The 14,515-nt window shown below is 63.6% G+C and overlaps 1 protein-coding gene across 1 annotated transcript; it reads right to left on the bottom strand.

Moving 5' to 3' along the window:
• Nucleotides 1-743: 743 nt before the first annotated feature.
• Nucleotides 744-6,238, bottom strand: LOC112979114 (neuritin-like). Its single transcript, XM_026093032.2, has 3 exons — nucleotides 6,190-6,238; nucleotides 5,145-5,292; nucleotides 744-1,774 (listed from the first exon to the last, which is right to left on the bottom strand). Exons 1-3 carry the CDS (start codon nucleotides 6,236-6,238, stop codon nucleotides 1,549-1,551), a joined length of 423 nt encoding a protein of 140 aa, XP_025948817.2. The 3' UTR covers nucleotides 744-1,548.
• Between the last annotated feature and the right edge of the window lie 8,277 nt (nucleotides 6,239-14,515).

Raw genomic sequence — 14,515 nt, 5'->3', positions numbered from 1 at the left:
TTCTCAGGACCATCAGAAGAAATCACAAGCTTACAGGGGTCTGCATGACTTTGCTGTACGTTGCTGTTGGCTGCTGCTTCCCTCTGCTGAAAACAAGGCAAGTGTCCTGATAGACAGCCACACGATCTGCAATATTGGCCAGTGATGCGTGCCAGCTTTAGGAAAGTCAGATTGGGAGCATCTGTTCTTCCTGTTTCTTCTCTGTTTTTTCATTTTCTGAAATACTACATTAGTTAAACATGGAAATTTCAGATCAGATGACAATGAACTCGCAGCTTTGTCCTGCAAGTAGAACATGGAATTCACTGCTGCATCCAACTGCTGAGCCCTAATTTATAGCACGACAAAAAAACAGCTCCTTCCCCATTTGAGAGTTGCAATACCTAACGGGGAACACACTGGGAGTGGTACAACCCCCCAGCAGGACACACTATTTCTCTTAGCAAAAAATTCGCTCGAGACCCTTGCAGGAGCAGCTGACAGGTCTACACTGGTTCTTGGCTCCTATGGCCCTGCTCAGAAAGGCAGGCCATAGAGGTTCATTAGCACTCTGAAAGTAACTGCCTTGTACTGCCCAACGATGCTGATGATTTTTTCCAGTGTACCCAGAAATCACTTGTAAGGATCTATATTGCTAATATTTTTATGCTTATGCTGAAGCTGTAAAACCAACAGTGCTCTGAGCTGCAAAGGAAAACGTGAAGAGACGGTGCTATCAAACAAGAGGCAGGACAAATGATTTCTACCTTGACAGATGCAGGCTCCATGACAAGTTTTAATACTCTGGAATTACACACTGTCACCCACAGAGCTGCTTACGGGTACCTTGGGGAAAAGCTTTAAAGCAAAGGAGTTACTGTAAATCCTTTCTTTTGCTAACTTGACACTCCCTCTCTCTCCCCTAATATGTGTCTTCTATTTCCTTAGAAAAGGGATTTACACACAACAAAAGCTACTCAGGAATCCAGATGGACGCAGGAGAAGTCATGCACCTGTGATTATTCTTCAGTGGGAGGTTCACTCAAAGAAAAAAGGCCTGTACCCAAGCAGTAAGGACTCCTTTCTGCCTCTGACTGGATAGACACCTTCCCTTGCACCTCACAAATATCAGTGGTAAAAACTCCCATCTTGTTTGTAGCACCCGAATCAAAGACCTGGAGACTTGATCTGGTGGAAACAGGCAGGTAATAAAAAAGCTTCCTTCCAATCTGCATAGAAGGGTGCAAAAGAGTCCAGTGTTCAGGCCCGATTTCCCATTTTTCCCCCAGATCCTCTGCCCCACCTCTACAGCCCCCAAGTCCTCCAGAGCTGAGCCTGCACCTTGAGGCAGAAGGGGACAAGCATTATCCCAAATCATGGAGAAACAGCAAAGCCCAGGAGATCCCGATGAGTTCTTCCAAGTTTCATAGGCATGGGACAGCAGAGCCAAGCATTCACCAGGCACCGCGCGCCATCCTCAAAGGTTTAGAAACACGAGCGTATGACCAGAAAGACGTCGTGACGCGTGCCACCACCACCTCTCGGCTGTGATACTCACAGAGCTGCTGTTTATAAGCTGAGCCAAGTGACCACAAGAGGGATCCCGAGGATGGGGACATTTGGGACGTGTGTCCAGGCGAAGCTCTGGGCTGTGCCAGGGCTGCAGAGCTCAAACAAGCTGCCTGGAAACTTCATCTTTCGAGATTCCCTTTTCAGCATCTCCCAGACGGCCGCTGCTTCCTTGTGGCACTGCCAGAGCGCTGTCAGGGCGCACGCGTGAAACTCGTCCCAGTACCTGCAGCAAGAGACACACCGCAGCCCTCAGCCCGCCTGCAGCAACGCAACACGGAGGCGCTGCGGGAGCCTTCCCGACCCCTTTGGGGGCAGGGGGGGACCTTAAAACACACTGAGATGATTTGACAGGGGTTTTTTTAATTATTATTTTCAGGGAGTCAATAAAATCTATTATTTTTCCATCAGGCAATGTTACTTCAGTACTCAGGCCTCCGAGCATCTAAAACAGGATGGGAACAAAAGCTGGGCGCGCTTCATCAATACGCTTTCCGCAAGGGAGTCAAGGGCAGAACACAAGCACAAAGCAAGGAGGACAACGGTTCCTGCAAACCACCACGGTTTTATAACCAAGATGTCTGGAGAGGCTGGGGGAGTTACTCAGCGCATTGTCATCAGCCAAATCTCCGTTTATCCACTGGGTATCATCCTGCCTGAGCAGAAGCAGTGAAATAGAAACAGGCTCTTAGGGAGCGGGTGAAACACTGACAAAACAAGGCAGAGGTGACACTGGGGTCCTCCAGAGACGGACAGGGAAGGTGGTAACTGCAGACACCCTTGTCTCTCTCCCCTGGCACCTGCAAATGGATTTTTTTCCCCCCCTCCAGAACCAGCAAGGTAAAAGTCCCTGCAGAAACAAGGCTGAAAACTGCAGTCTCCGAGAAGACCTTCCTACAAGGGGCGCGTTGGATGCCGCCTGCCGCGTCCATCACCCTTAGGCCAGGGCCACGTGGGACCGGCCCCATGCTGAAAAAGGGGGAAAAAGGATTTATGCAGCTCAGCTGTGCTTTCAGCCAGGTACCCAGACCTGTCACAGTTTCATCCCCTGAACTTTCTTACCTTTGGTAAACAAGCGAGTGGACTTTGAAGCTGCTTTTGAGCAGTTTGAAGCACGTTCCCTGGTTCGAGGTCCTTGCTGAGGACCGTGGGTGCCGGGACGAGCCGGGGCAGCTGCAGAGGGCCAGCAGCAGGGCCACCCATCCCTGCGGCGGGGCCCAGGACAGCCCCGGGCCCCAGGGTGCCCAGGCTGCTGCAACACTGAGGGACAGGGTGACCCCAGCGGCCCAGGAATGAGGAGAGCACAGACCAGGTGAAACTGCATCCACCCACCAGGCCTGTTGGAGCCAGCCACACGTGCAGCAGAGCGGTGCTTTCTCCCTCACCTCGTGGGGCACGCGGAAGCTACACTCACATCACCACCGTGCAGAGCTGCAGCAAACAGCAGCCTGGAGCAGGCACCTTGCCGTACTCTTGGCTGCAAAATGCCTGACGACACTGGAGCATCAGGCTCGGCATCAGGCTGTGCTGAAGGCTGCAGTAACGACCGCACCGGTGCGGGGAGGCGGCACACACACTAGCACATCTGTACGTCCCCGCAGGGCCAAATTCGCAGGTAAGGGCTCGCCTATGCCCATGCATATCCCACGGAAGGAGCAGCTCCAGGCCATGATCTACCTGGAAGCCACGGGCTGGGAACCTGCATATCCAACTGAAGAGCAACTGTTCTGCCATCTTACGGGGTCCCCTGCACCGAGGGTCACCAGGCACGTGGCCGAGCACAGGCCCTGCTCACAGGAAGGGGCAGCTGCTTTTTGCCCAAGTGCCCCGTGCTGGAAACGCGCACCCTCATCCAGGAGCACCGCGGCAGCACTTTGCTTACTTAGCTTTCCTGCGGGGCCCATGTCATGACACCAGCTGGGAGAGCTCATTAAACAGAGGCACTGTGGCAGAATAAATGTCCCGAGATAATAAGAAAAGCTGGTGCCGACCAAGGCAACCCCCAGCACCGCTCTGCAGCCAGCGGGAGGAAGCGTCTCTGCCAGGCAAGGGTTAACACCGGCCCGCATCCTCAGGCAGTGGCTGCTTCAGGGAGGTGGAAGGGGGGAATCACAACTTCTAGCGCTGCTTCTGCGGTGATTCCTGCACTGTTTCACCCCTCACGACCTCCACCTGCTCAGCCAGACGGGCTCCGTCCAGCAGCTCGGCAGAGTGGCTCCGGGGGAAACCGCACGCACAGAGCCAAATAAGCCGATGCTGCCCGCTCCACGGCGGGCTCCCGCGCGAGGCCACCGCTGTCCCCATCCCCGCGCGATGCTGAGCCGCATCCCCACTCCCAGCACGGGGAGGCATTGTGTCGGGCAGCAGCCGCAGCGAAGGGGGTTAACGGTTAAAGGCCAATAATTCAGAAATATTTCCTGGCAGAAGACTGGGACACCATCATGTTTTTCCTCCAGCCACAGCAAGCCTCACACGGGACTGGCACCAGGAGCGAGCCTGCCTGCCCCGGCGGTGCCCGGAGCCCCAGCGAGAGCAGGCTGGGGAGGACCCCAGCTCCCCACAGCCCACAGAAAACCCAGTCTGACCTGCTGCACTTGACCCGGGGCTGCAAGTTGCAGCCAGGAGGACTCACCCCTGCAGCAGTCAACCAACACATGCCCTGGGTTGTACGCTTGCTTTCTAACAGCAAGAGTGGAGATATTTTGGCTAGGGCAGGCGGGACTGGGGGTCTCCAGCTGGGCTCTCATCTCAGGGCCCCCCGGGGCTCTCTGCCCCAGGGCCGCAGAACCAGCTCTGCAGTTTGCTCAGGCTCAGCCTTCCTCCGGCTGGCCATTGCCACGCAGGGCCAGATCCAGCCCCCACAGAGCACTGCCGGCCGGCACACTGCCGCTGGGCGGGTCACAGCACCTTCACCCCACCATGTTGGGGGGCACCTTCCTTCTCCCGGCCAGCTGAGGTGGCACTCACTAGTTTGGGAAGTCTCCCCAGGGCACTTAGCCCTGCTCCTTGTGCTGGCAGGGTTTACACCTCCCCAAGCAGCTTGTAAGGACATGCAGACAGCAATTACGGGGGAAAAAAAAAGACACCCCTGTTGGCCTTTTCACTCCTGCAATTCGTTGCTGGGGATGCTCAGAGCTGCCAGCTGCCTCCATTTATCTTGCAAACTTTTCATTTCCTCCCTCCACCCACCCTTCCCTTGCCACTGCTACTCTGCTGCTTTTTAATCAGACCCTTCCCCAAACACAGCCTGCCCCTACTCATCTGTTCTTCCTTTAGCCTCTATCACTGCTTTGTGCGATGTTGGGTATGGCCGATGTCTGCCCCCCACCCAGCCCCAACGCTCCCCTGCTGCAACCTCCAAGTGCCCTGGGGCCAGTTTGAGCCTGAGCCAGGAGGGGGTTTGGCAGGAGGGCAGAGAAGGGGCTCGTTTCCAGGCTGCGATACTAACCAGGGGCAGGCTGCAAGCAGACCGCCCGTCTCGCCTCCAATCGCGAGCCCGACAGGGACCAGGCTCCCCGCTCCGCACGGCGCCCCCGTCCCACCACCCCACCGGGGGTCCAGCCCGCGGCCCGGCCCTGCGCGGGGGCCGCACTCACCCGCAGACTCGGCGCAATCCCTGCGGCTCGACGCCATCCGCCCCCTCGTACATGGCCATGTTTTCCCCCAGCTTTAAGACGCAGTCGGAGAAGCCTCGGTAAACGTTCCCGCACGCCGCGGCCGAGGCCAGCAGCCCGGCCAGGTGCCCTGCCGGCCGCCGTGGAGGTGGGCGTCAGCACGGAGACTTTGGGGATGGGAACCCCCCTCCACCTCCCCTGCCTGGGGGGCCTGGCCAGCCCTGGGGCGCAGCAGCACCCGTGCCACCACGCCACCCCGTCCACACCAACAGGCACGAGCTGCCAGCACGCGCCCGGCCCTGCCCACGTCTGCAGGGAGCCTGAGCCAGCCGCTCCGTGAGGGCAGAGGACCGCGGATCCCGCCTGTCCCGGCTCCCCCAGGGCCCAGCACCCACCCCCTGGCCCGGGGCAGGGGACACACCACGGGGCAGGTGGCTCTGCTGGCCCGTCACCGGCGGGTGAGGGACACAGCAATGACGTGGGCAGCAGCGAGGGGGTCCCTGCAGGTACCCCCGGCCTGAGCACCCAAACCCCAGCCTGGGCAGTATCCCCTAGTGTGGGCACCCCAAAGCCCAGTCCAGGCAGTTTCTCTTCAGCCCAGACATCCCAAACCCCAGCCTGAACACCCAAAACCCCAGTCCAGGCAGTGCACCTCCAGCCTGGACACCCTAAACTGCAGCCTAGGCACCCAAAACCCAGCCTGGACAGTGCCCCTCGACCCACACACCCCAGACCCCAGCCCAGGCAGCCCCCCCACACCGGCCAAGCCCCCCAAACCCCAGCCCAGGCAGCATCCCCCAACAGGGGCATCCCAGAGCCCAGCCCGGGCACCCTAAAGCCTTCTCTGAGCACCATCCCTCCAGCTGGACACCCCCCACCCAGCCCAAGCACCCCAACTTGAGCCTGATTACCCAAATCCCAGCCCGGGCAGAGTCCCTTCAGCCCGAGCACCCCAAGCCCCAGCAGTGCACCCCCAGCCTGGGCTCCCCCAAGCCCCAGCCCGGGCCCGCCGGCGCCGCAGCCTCACCCAGGGCAAGGAGCAGCACGGCCGAGCCCCACCGCCGCCGCTGCCCCATCCCGCCGGCTCCGGTGCCCCCATGGCCGGCGGGGCTCCCACCCGGCCCGGCCCGCCTCCGTGGGGAGGGCACCTGGCCCCGGCCGCTGCTCATTAGCGCGTTTGGCAGCGGCTAATTAATTAGGGGGCTTGGCTGCGGCTAACGAGCGCCCCGGGGCACCGATGCACAGCTCGGCGCACTGCCGCGGCAGCCCGGCACCATTGCACCCCTCTGCCAGCACCCGCGGCTGCCTGCGCCCCCAGATCCCATTGCACCCCTCTGCCAGCACCTATGGACCCCATTGCTGCCCTCCACCAGCACCCATGACTCCCTGCACCCCCGGATCCCGCTGCACCCCTCTGCCAGCACCCATGGACCCTATTGCACCCTTCTGCCAGCACCCCCAGATCCCTGCACACCCAGATCCCATTGCACTCCTCCAGCACCCAGGGACCCCATTGCTGCCCTCCACCAGCACCCACGGCCCCCTGCACCCCCAGATCCCATTGCACCCCTCCACCAGCACCTCCGGCTCCCCGGTCTCACACCCCCAGACCCCATTGCACCCGTCCACCAGCATTCCCAGCATCCACAGCTTCCTGGCCCCTGCACCCCTGACCCTGCACCCACAGACCCCATTGCACCCTTCCACCAGCACCCACAGCTCCCTGCACCCTGCTTCCATGGACCACACCGTGCTCCTCCACTGGCTCCACAGCTCCCCATTGCCCCCAGCACCCCCAGCCCTGGGGAGGGCTGTCCCCGAGCAGCGGGGCTGGCAGAGCCTCGGGGTTTCTGTCCCTGCACGCTGCTGGGGGGAACCAGCTTCGCCCCAGCTCCTGGGGGGTCTCTCCCCCGCCCCGGCCTTCCCATGGTCTCCAGCTCCGCTGTGTCCAGTGTGGGGCCAGAAGCCGGCCCCCAGGCAGGAGCACGCTAGCCCCCGCCACACGCCGCCTTAGGCGGGGCGGACGGCAGTGCCGGCCACGCTCCCCGGCGAGCCGTCAGCGCCCCATCGCCATCCCTGCGTCCCGCCAGCATATTGCTGCGGGTGAATCCCACATCTCTCCCCGGAAGGAGCTTGCTCCTTTTCTCTCTCCCAACTTTCTCAGAAGTAGAAAAACTCCGGTTGTGAGTTGCTGGTGTGACGTGGGGATTTTGTTTCCTTCCCAGGGGAAGGCTGGTGCTGCAGCTTTGCGAGCGCTGGGGAAGGGCAGCTCTGACCGTGCTGGTGCCGAGGTCCCACATTCGCGGAGCCCAGGACGGGCACGGCTCCCGGTCGCTGCGATCCAAGTGCTGGCTGCTGGGCTGGCCTCAGCTGGCTGCGCAGCGTGCCCCACAGCCACCGCCGGCCCCGAGCCCCCGCCGCAGCCTGCCCCGCGCCCCCCAGGCAGCACCCGGGCAGAACAAGGCTCGCTTCAGGGTTATTCCCTCTTACGGCATTGCGTTTCTTGCATTTCTCGCTTTCAGCGCTCTGGCCCAGCCCAGTTATCGCCCCCGGGGGCCTGCAACGCTCCGTCCCGGAGATCCGGGGCTGTGAGCGTCCTCACCGTGCAGCGGTGCCGCACTGCTAATTCACTGGATAGATCGATTCATAATGTTAAGCACACTCCTAAGTATAGCTTCAAAGCCTTAAACGTTATCACCTACAGCCATAAAACTTCCTCCGCTGATCCAGGCACCAGCAAGTTCCTTTGCTGTAATATGCTTCAGGGGATTATACGGTATTTGCATCTCTATGGCCTGATCCTGGCTTCGTGTCCGATGAGTCACTTTTCTTTCACCGGGGCAGGAACGGGAGCAGAAGGTTTCCTGGCTGCTTTGATGGCATCACTTCAGGGGCTGCTCCTGTCCTAGTTCAGCCTGGTGACAGCGTTACCACTGATGACAGCGCACTGTAGCAGCCCATTAACGTCCTGGCGGCCGGCGCCGAGACCTGCTGTAGGCAGGAGATGGGGGTGGCTTTCCCGTCCTTCCCAGGCTGGTGAGTCAGAGCTAGCAGGCATTTCATCCGAGAGGCTGGCTGGAGGAACGCTGCCCCGCTCCCCGGAAAACAACCCGCTGGGGCAGCAGAGCCTAAAGATGACCTTCCTCAGGCTCCGGCTTTAGAAGCCGCTGTCTTCTGACCCGGGCCAAACCCCGTGGGGCGTACCGCTCCCCAGGGCAGGACAAGGTCAGGCTTGGCCTTTCCCCTTGCCTGGTCACGAGGTGGCACAATGAAGAGACCTGGGTGCTCTCTGCGTGCACAGGGGTCCCCTGCAGCTGCGGCCACCGTCCCAGCAGCCCCCTGCCACCTCCACCCCCGGGAACCCAGGACAGGTGGGAACCACAAATCTGCCAACACCGCGTTTGCCCAAACCAAACGCAACGTCACCGGGAAGCAAGAGAAGTTTTGTGCCTGAAAGACCCTGGTGATCCCCTTTATTTACAGCGCTACGGCTCAGCGCAGCACCCTGCCGCTCTCCTCCTGCAAGCTCGCCTCCACCGAGCCCTGGACTGCCGAAAGCCTGGAAGGAAAGCAGGGGCGAAGGGGCTCGCCTGGCCGTCGCAGGGCTGTCGAGCCGCAAGGGCCGCGGCTCGCTCAGCAGGCGGCTGCTTAGCCGCAGCTCGGGGTCGGGGTTCGTGTTGATGCTAATTACAGCGACCGCGATCCTGTTAGGCTGCGCGGCACGCCAGCGGAGAGCGGCACTCTGCCAGCGGCACGAAGCCCGGGCTGGGGAAACCTGGTTTTCCCGGCCCCGAGCCATCCCACCCGGCCCCAAGCAATGCCTCCATCCACGGCGAGGCCGGGATCGGCGCCACGGGAATGGGGCCATGGCGCCCGGGGAAGCAGCCCCAGGGCCGTGCCGTCGTGGAGGGGACCCCGTCCCCGCGGCGGCCACTCACGCTCACTGCGGGTAGCGGGCGGCGCGTGCGTGCTCCAGGCTGTCGCCGCAGGAGCGGGTGCAGCAGGGCTTGACCCAGCGCTGGGCCGAGGGCCGGCAGAGCACCTTGGGGGCGGGCACGTACACCCGCTGCGGCAGGGCCTCCAGCAAGCCCCGCTCGGCCTCCTCGGCCACCCGCCGCCCCGCGCCCGGCTGGGGGTCTCCCGGTGGCGCCCCGGCGGCCGGGTCCATCGCGGCATCGGTGGTGTGGTCAGCATCTCCCACCGGGCGGTCGGCGGCGTCCCCCTCGGGCTCCGGCAGCGGGCTGTGCTCCCTAAGCCCAGAGGCAAAAGGAAGGTGGCTTCCCGCAGCCTGGCTGCAGGGCCACGGGCGGAGGCGGCCGCGTTTTGGGGCTCACCCGGCAGGCGCGGGCTGCAGGCAGGGAGGCCCCTTGGCCCTCAGCGCCCTCCAGCAGCGCACGGCCAAGGCGTGGAGCCGGGCGACCCGGCGGTTGGTGCGCTTGAGCAGCTTGAGCAGCGACAGCTCCCGCAGGATCTGCCGGGCGGAGAAGGCAGGCAGGGGTGGCCGCGCGCCGGCGGGGGCGAGCAGCCCCGGGGACGCCCCCGCCACACGCCGCCGAGACCCTTACTCTCCGGACGCGTCTCTTGTCCTGCTGCGTGCTGCCGGGCGGCCGCGGCTCGGCTCCCACGTCGCCAGCCTGCGAGGGGAGATGGGGTTGGCGCAACGGCCGAGCAGCCTCGCCGCGGTGTCCCCCAGCCCGCAGCACCACCGAGGATGGGGCACGGAGAGGCCCCGCAGCGCCTCGGGGGCGGCCGGGAGAGCCTGGTGCAGCTCTACCTCCTGAGGGGCGGCTGGCTTGTTTGGGGAGGGCTTCATCACCCAGCAGGGACGGCTGCGCAGGCCGGCACAGCGACGGGCACAGGGCCGGTGCGGGAGGCACCATGCTGTGACCTCACTCACGGCTCTGTGAGGTGGGAGCTGGGCCCCGTGGGCGCCCATCCGCAGCACCCACTCGTGAGGGGCCCACAGCCGCTCCATCGGCTGTTTCGAGGAGGCAGTGTGTGCGTGGGGCGACCTCCCAGCACCTCCAACGTGGCGAGGGAGATGGGGCGAGCTCGGCGGCTCGACGGCCCGGCCCTGCCACGGGGGCACCGAGAAGGTGAGGCGGCCCCCCTTGCCCCGCCGTGATGCCCCGCGCGCTCCTCTGCCCAGGCAGCCGTCTCCACCTCGGGCTCAGCCCTGGCGCCCCGGTGATGGGCTCTGGCTCCGCCACTCCGCCCGGCATGTCCAGTGCCCGGGGGGTGCTGCGTGAGCCGAGCTGCTGCCAGTCCCAGCCATTTGGGGAGAAGAGCCCTGCACTCCACCGCCCGTGGGGCCCAGCGGCGTGGCTCAGTGGTGCCGTTTGCAGGCACCCGTGGGAGATGACGCCCACCTGGGGCTGGTCGAGCTGCATTTCCATAAAAGCCAACTGCCATTTAAAGCTTTTAAAGCTTTAAAGCGGGGGGAGGGGGGAAAGGCAGGTACACTGGAGAAATGAGCTTTCCTGCATGGCAGGGCTCTGCTCGCCTGCAGGAGCCGGTGGGATTTCCTGGTGCAGGGAGCCGCCGCGAGCGCGCTCCCTCTGCCGGAGCAGGGCACGGGAGGTGAGAGACGCATGGGGAGGTGGAAACTGTGGCAGCAGCTCGCAGAGCCCCATGAGCGGCTCAGCGGTAGCAGCCCCCCCAGGGCCAGGACGTCCCCGCAACAGCCGCTTCAGCTGCCCTCCCGCAGGTCCCCTCCTCCTCTCCCTCTCCTCTCTGCAGCCCCCTGCGCTGTCGCCCCCCCCGGCAGCATGCTGGGGGCTCGGGGCTTCCCGGCTGCTCTAGACCCCTTGCTCCCCTCCATGGACCGTGCCTGTGCTGCTGGCCGCGGGGCTCACACCAGCCCTGCTCCTCACTGCCCGCCTGGCGAGGGACATGCGACCTGGGTTTGTTTTTTGGTGAACAGGGTTTCACAGCAGACGCCGGCTCGGACGCCCTGCTCCCCGCAGGCTTGTGCTTCGGGCACCCTCTGCCCGGCTTTGGGGCAGTCTGGCCCCGCGTCTCTGGTCCCTGCTGCCTCCTGCTCCTCCTGCCCAGCCCAGGTGTGCGTCATGCCAGCCCAACCCTCCGGAGGGGTTTTCTTTGCCCCCCATCTCCCCTCCCCAAATTCACCACTGGAGCCCGGGGTGTTGCAGATGGGACAAGAGCCTGGCCTGGCCCCGGTCCCCTTCTGCCCCAGAGACGGGCACTGCTCCAGCTGCAGCCCTGGGCAGCACCCCGTCCTGACAGCACCCACGCAGCCAGCAGGCAGCGGGCGCAGGGACCGGCATCCCCAGCCGGGGAGGACGGCGTCTCGCCCAGCTCCTTGCCTGCCACTTTCCCAGCCACGGGAAACGCCGCCGAGCTCCTGCCGGTGTCGGAGACCCTGCGCACCTGGTGCCCCCGGCCCGCCTAACCCCGCGCTCGGTGCTCTCCTAGATGCTCCCACTCTCTGAGCCGGACGGGTGCAGCAGCGCTGCCAGGACTGCCTGGGCACCCCCGAGATGCCCTGGGAACTGGGGCTGCCCAAACTCAGCAGAGAAGAATCCTGCGCAGGACAGCACGTGACAGAGAGGAAAGCCGTGGCAGCCGCCCTGCTCCAGTCCCGCCTGCCCCGGGAGCAGTGGGAGGCCACTGGGACGCTGTCAGCGGGGGCTGCCCCCGCACCTGCCCAGTGGGATCTCACCGTGCCCGGCACCGCCGCCGGCGCCCGCAGAGATGCAGCAGCCATGGACTGGCTCCGCTCTGCCAGGGCGGGCGCCAGGCGGATCTGCGAGGGCGGATGGAACGGAGCCTGGCTGGCGGCTCCCCGCGCGGGCTGCCCTGGCTTGGGCGCACGTTTGTTATGGCCTGGCCGCCCCCGTTTCAGCGACTGCCTTGGTGTCATCCTGCGCGCTGGTGCATTCCTAGCCCCTCTGCCCAGCGATGGTTTATTCGCAGTGCTGGAGCCCCCCTGGCGCCGGGCCCGCTCCCGCCAGCGGGCTCTGGCACATGCTGCTGCTGACGGCGAGCACGACCTGCGCGCTGCCCGCACACTTCCCGCAGGGCTCGCTGACAGCGCTGCCCCATGGCAAGCACAAGCAAGCAGAGGAGCTCCGGGGAGAGAATTTCCTGCAGCGGGCGGCAGCGAGCCCGGTGCTGCACATCAGCTCGTGGGTGCTGGAGGGCAACCCCGGAAGCCCCCACACCACCTCCCACCTCTGTCACCTCCCGTGCCAGCAGCTGGCCAGCAGCAACGTCTGCATGGTGTGGAGCCTGAGGACACGGAGGCACGACAGCCCCTGCGCCTGGCAGCAGCCTCGCCGGATGCTGCACGCCCGCGCTGCGCTCTGAGCCTGCTTTTCTCTTTACTCCGCAATTTAAAGAACAACTGAAGCTGTGCCTCACCTCCAGCCCCTCCAAGCGTTGCTCGTAACAGATAAATGCTATTTCCACCGCTGAGTGATTCACCTGCCTGGTGGCAGCTCGCCTCCCACTGCCTCCTTCCCAGCTGCTGGTCCCCTCCTGCCCTGGGCCCTGACTCACCTCCTGCTTCCCGCGCACCTGGAGCAGAGCAGAGAAACCCCAGCAGGAGTGGCAGGAGGAACCAGTCATGCTACATTTGCTCCTGGTGACAGCCACGCTTTGGTGCTGCCTCCCCTGGGGACCTTTGGCACAAGCCAGTCCCTGGGTGGGGGCAGGAGAAGACACGTCCTGCTCCCTGCGCCTGCGACCCGCAGTGCCGCGGCTGCCCCCCAAGGACCGGGCATCCGTGGCTCGGGCGAGCGCTGCTGACCCGGGATAATGCCAGGAGCCTTCCCTGGACGCGCGAGAGAGGTAGGGGTGCTGCTGCCGGCCGGGGCAGGTATCTCTCAGGGCTGGCAAGGTTTGTTTATAAGGCTTCTTACCAGGTGTGGAGACTCTGCCCCAGCTTTGGTGTCACCCTTGTTCCCAGGTGCTGGGGGCCACAAGCAAAACTCATTAAGTGGAGCTGGCTTTGCCTGCATTTGTTTAAATGGGATAAAACGGGTGCCCCGCCGAGCAGCGCAGCTCGTGCCAAGCAGCCGGGATGAGTCAGTCTCCACGCTGCTGATTTCACCGCTTTCCCAGCCCAGCGCTCGCCCCGCCAGCGAGCAGGCCGGTGGGCAGGCAGCCGCAGGTGCCCAGCGCGGTATTGCCCCGCGCCGCTGTCACCCACGCGCTGCGTCCCCTGGCACCAGGCCTCGGGCACGGTGAGCTCCAGTGAGCTCGGTGGCCTCCAAGGAGCTTCTGCACATAGAAACCGTCCCAAAGCCTCACGCTAGTGACCGATGCCAGTTGGCACAGACAGCTTGCATAGCAGAGACCTGAGCTAATCCCCTGGTCCTGCCTCTCGCTTCCTCGCCGGCGGGGCAGGGCAGGGGGTCGGAAAGGACGGCTGACGCTGGAGAAAGCCGCCCGGATGCTGCGCCGGACCGTGGGGAGCTGTGACAGGGCCAGAGCTGGCAGGGACCTAGCAGAGGGCACAGATGTTCGTCCCCGCGGCTCCTTCGGGACGGCGCTGAACAACCCCTGTCCTGATACACCATCCTGGGACCCCCCAGCCCTCCAGGCTCCCAGGCACAGGTGGAAACCGCCAGGCAGGTCACAGTGCTTTTCGGATATGCATAAACATCCGTGTGGTCGGAGCTAAGTCCTCACAGCCGCTGCTGCCTGTGAGCCGGCGCCGGCAGCCACGTGCAAGCACACAGGCTGTGGGCAGCAGGTCCCCGGGGCAAAGCGGCTTTCGGCAGGAGGAGCTCCTGAGAGGCATGGCGGGGACAGCAGAGCAACAGTAGCCAAAACAGAGCCGGGATACAAACAATACCCAGTATCTCTAGTCAGCCAGACAGTGAGATAAACACACTGAGAATGGGGCTGGCAGGACACGCCATAGACACTGGAAACTCCCTTTCAGCCAGAGGAAAGGGCACAGGGGATGGCCTCACTCTGCACGGCTGTCACGGTCCCTCTCCCGGCTCCGCTGTGACCAGGCCTGGGTGCGGAGCTGGAGCTGGGCACCGCGACAGACTGAGTCACTCTGCTGAGATACAGCAAGGAGGCAGAGGGCCAAGTCTGCTTCTCTGCCACCGAGGAGCAGCCTCGATGTGTTGGACCAGCTGCGGGAGAAAAACATCCCCACATGGCTTCTCAGGAGTGCTGCTGGGGGACGGGAGTCTCAGATACCCAGGGAAGAGCCGAGGAAGGAGCCCACAGTCCATCCATGTGTGCTGTCCTCTCTCCTGCATGACCATGGGAGCTGGGCATTTAGAGAACAAAAGCAAAAAGAAAGCACGCATCATAACCATGCTCCTGTCCAGGCACAGAGGCCCCCGTCTCCGGCCCGGGCCACCCCTGCC

Source organism: Dromaius novaehollandiae, chromosome 16, assembly GCF_036370855.1.
Source record: "Dromaius novaehollandiae isolate bDroNov1 chromosome 16, bDroNov1.hap1, whole genome shotgun sequence".
Lineage (NCBI taxonomy): Eukaryota > Metazoa > Chordata > Aves > Casuariiformes > Dromaiidae > Dromaius > Dromaius novaehollandiae.
This window is presented reverse-complemented; position numbering and strand designations above follow the sequence as displayed.

Bases quoted from the DNA above. Each gene is read 5' to 3' on its own strand.
- LOC112979114 (XM_026093032.2), bottom strand. From the start codon at position 6,238: ATGGGGCAGCGGCGGCGGTGGGGCTCGGCCGTGCTGCTCCTTGCCCTG. The intron at 5,293-6,189 runs GTGAGGCTGCGG...GGCGGCCGGCAG, and splicing joins CGTGCTGCTCCTTGCCCTGG to GGCACCTGGCCGGGCTGCTG. The intron at 1,775-5,144 runs GTGAGTGCGGCC...CTCTTGCTGCAG, and splicing joins GGATTGCGCCGAGTCTGCGG to GTACTGGGACGAGTTTCACG.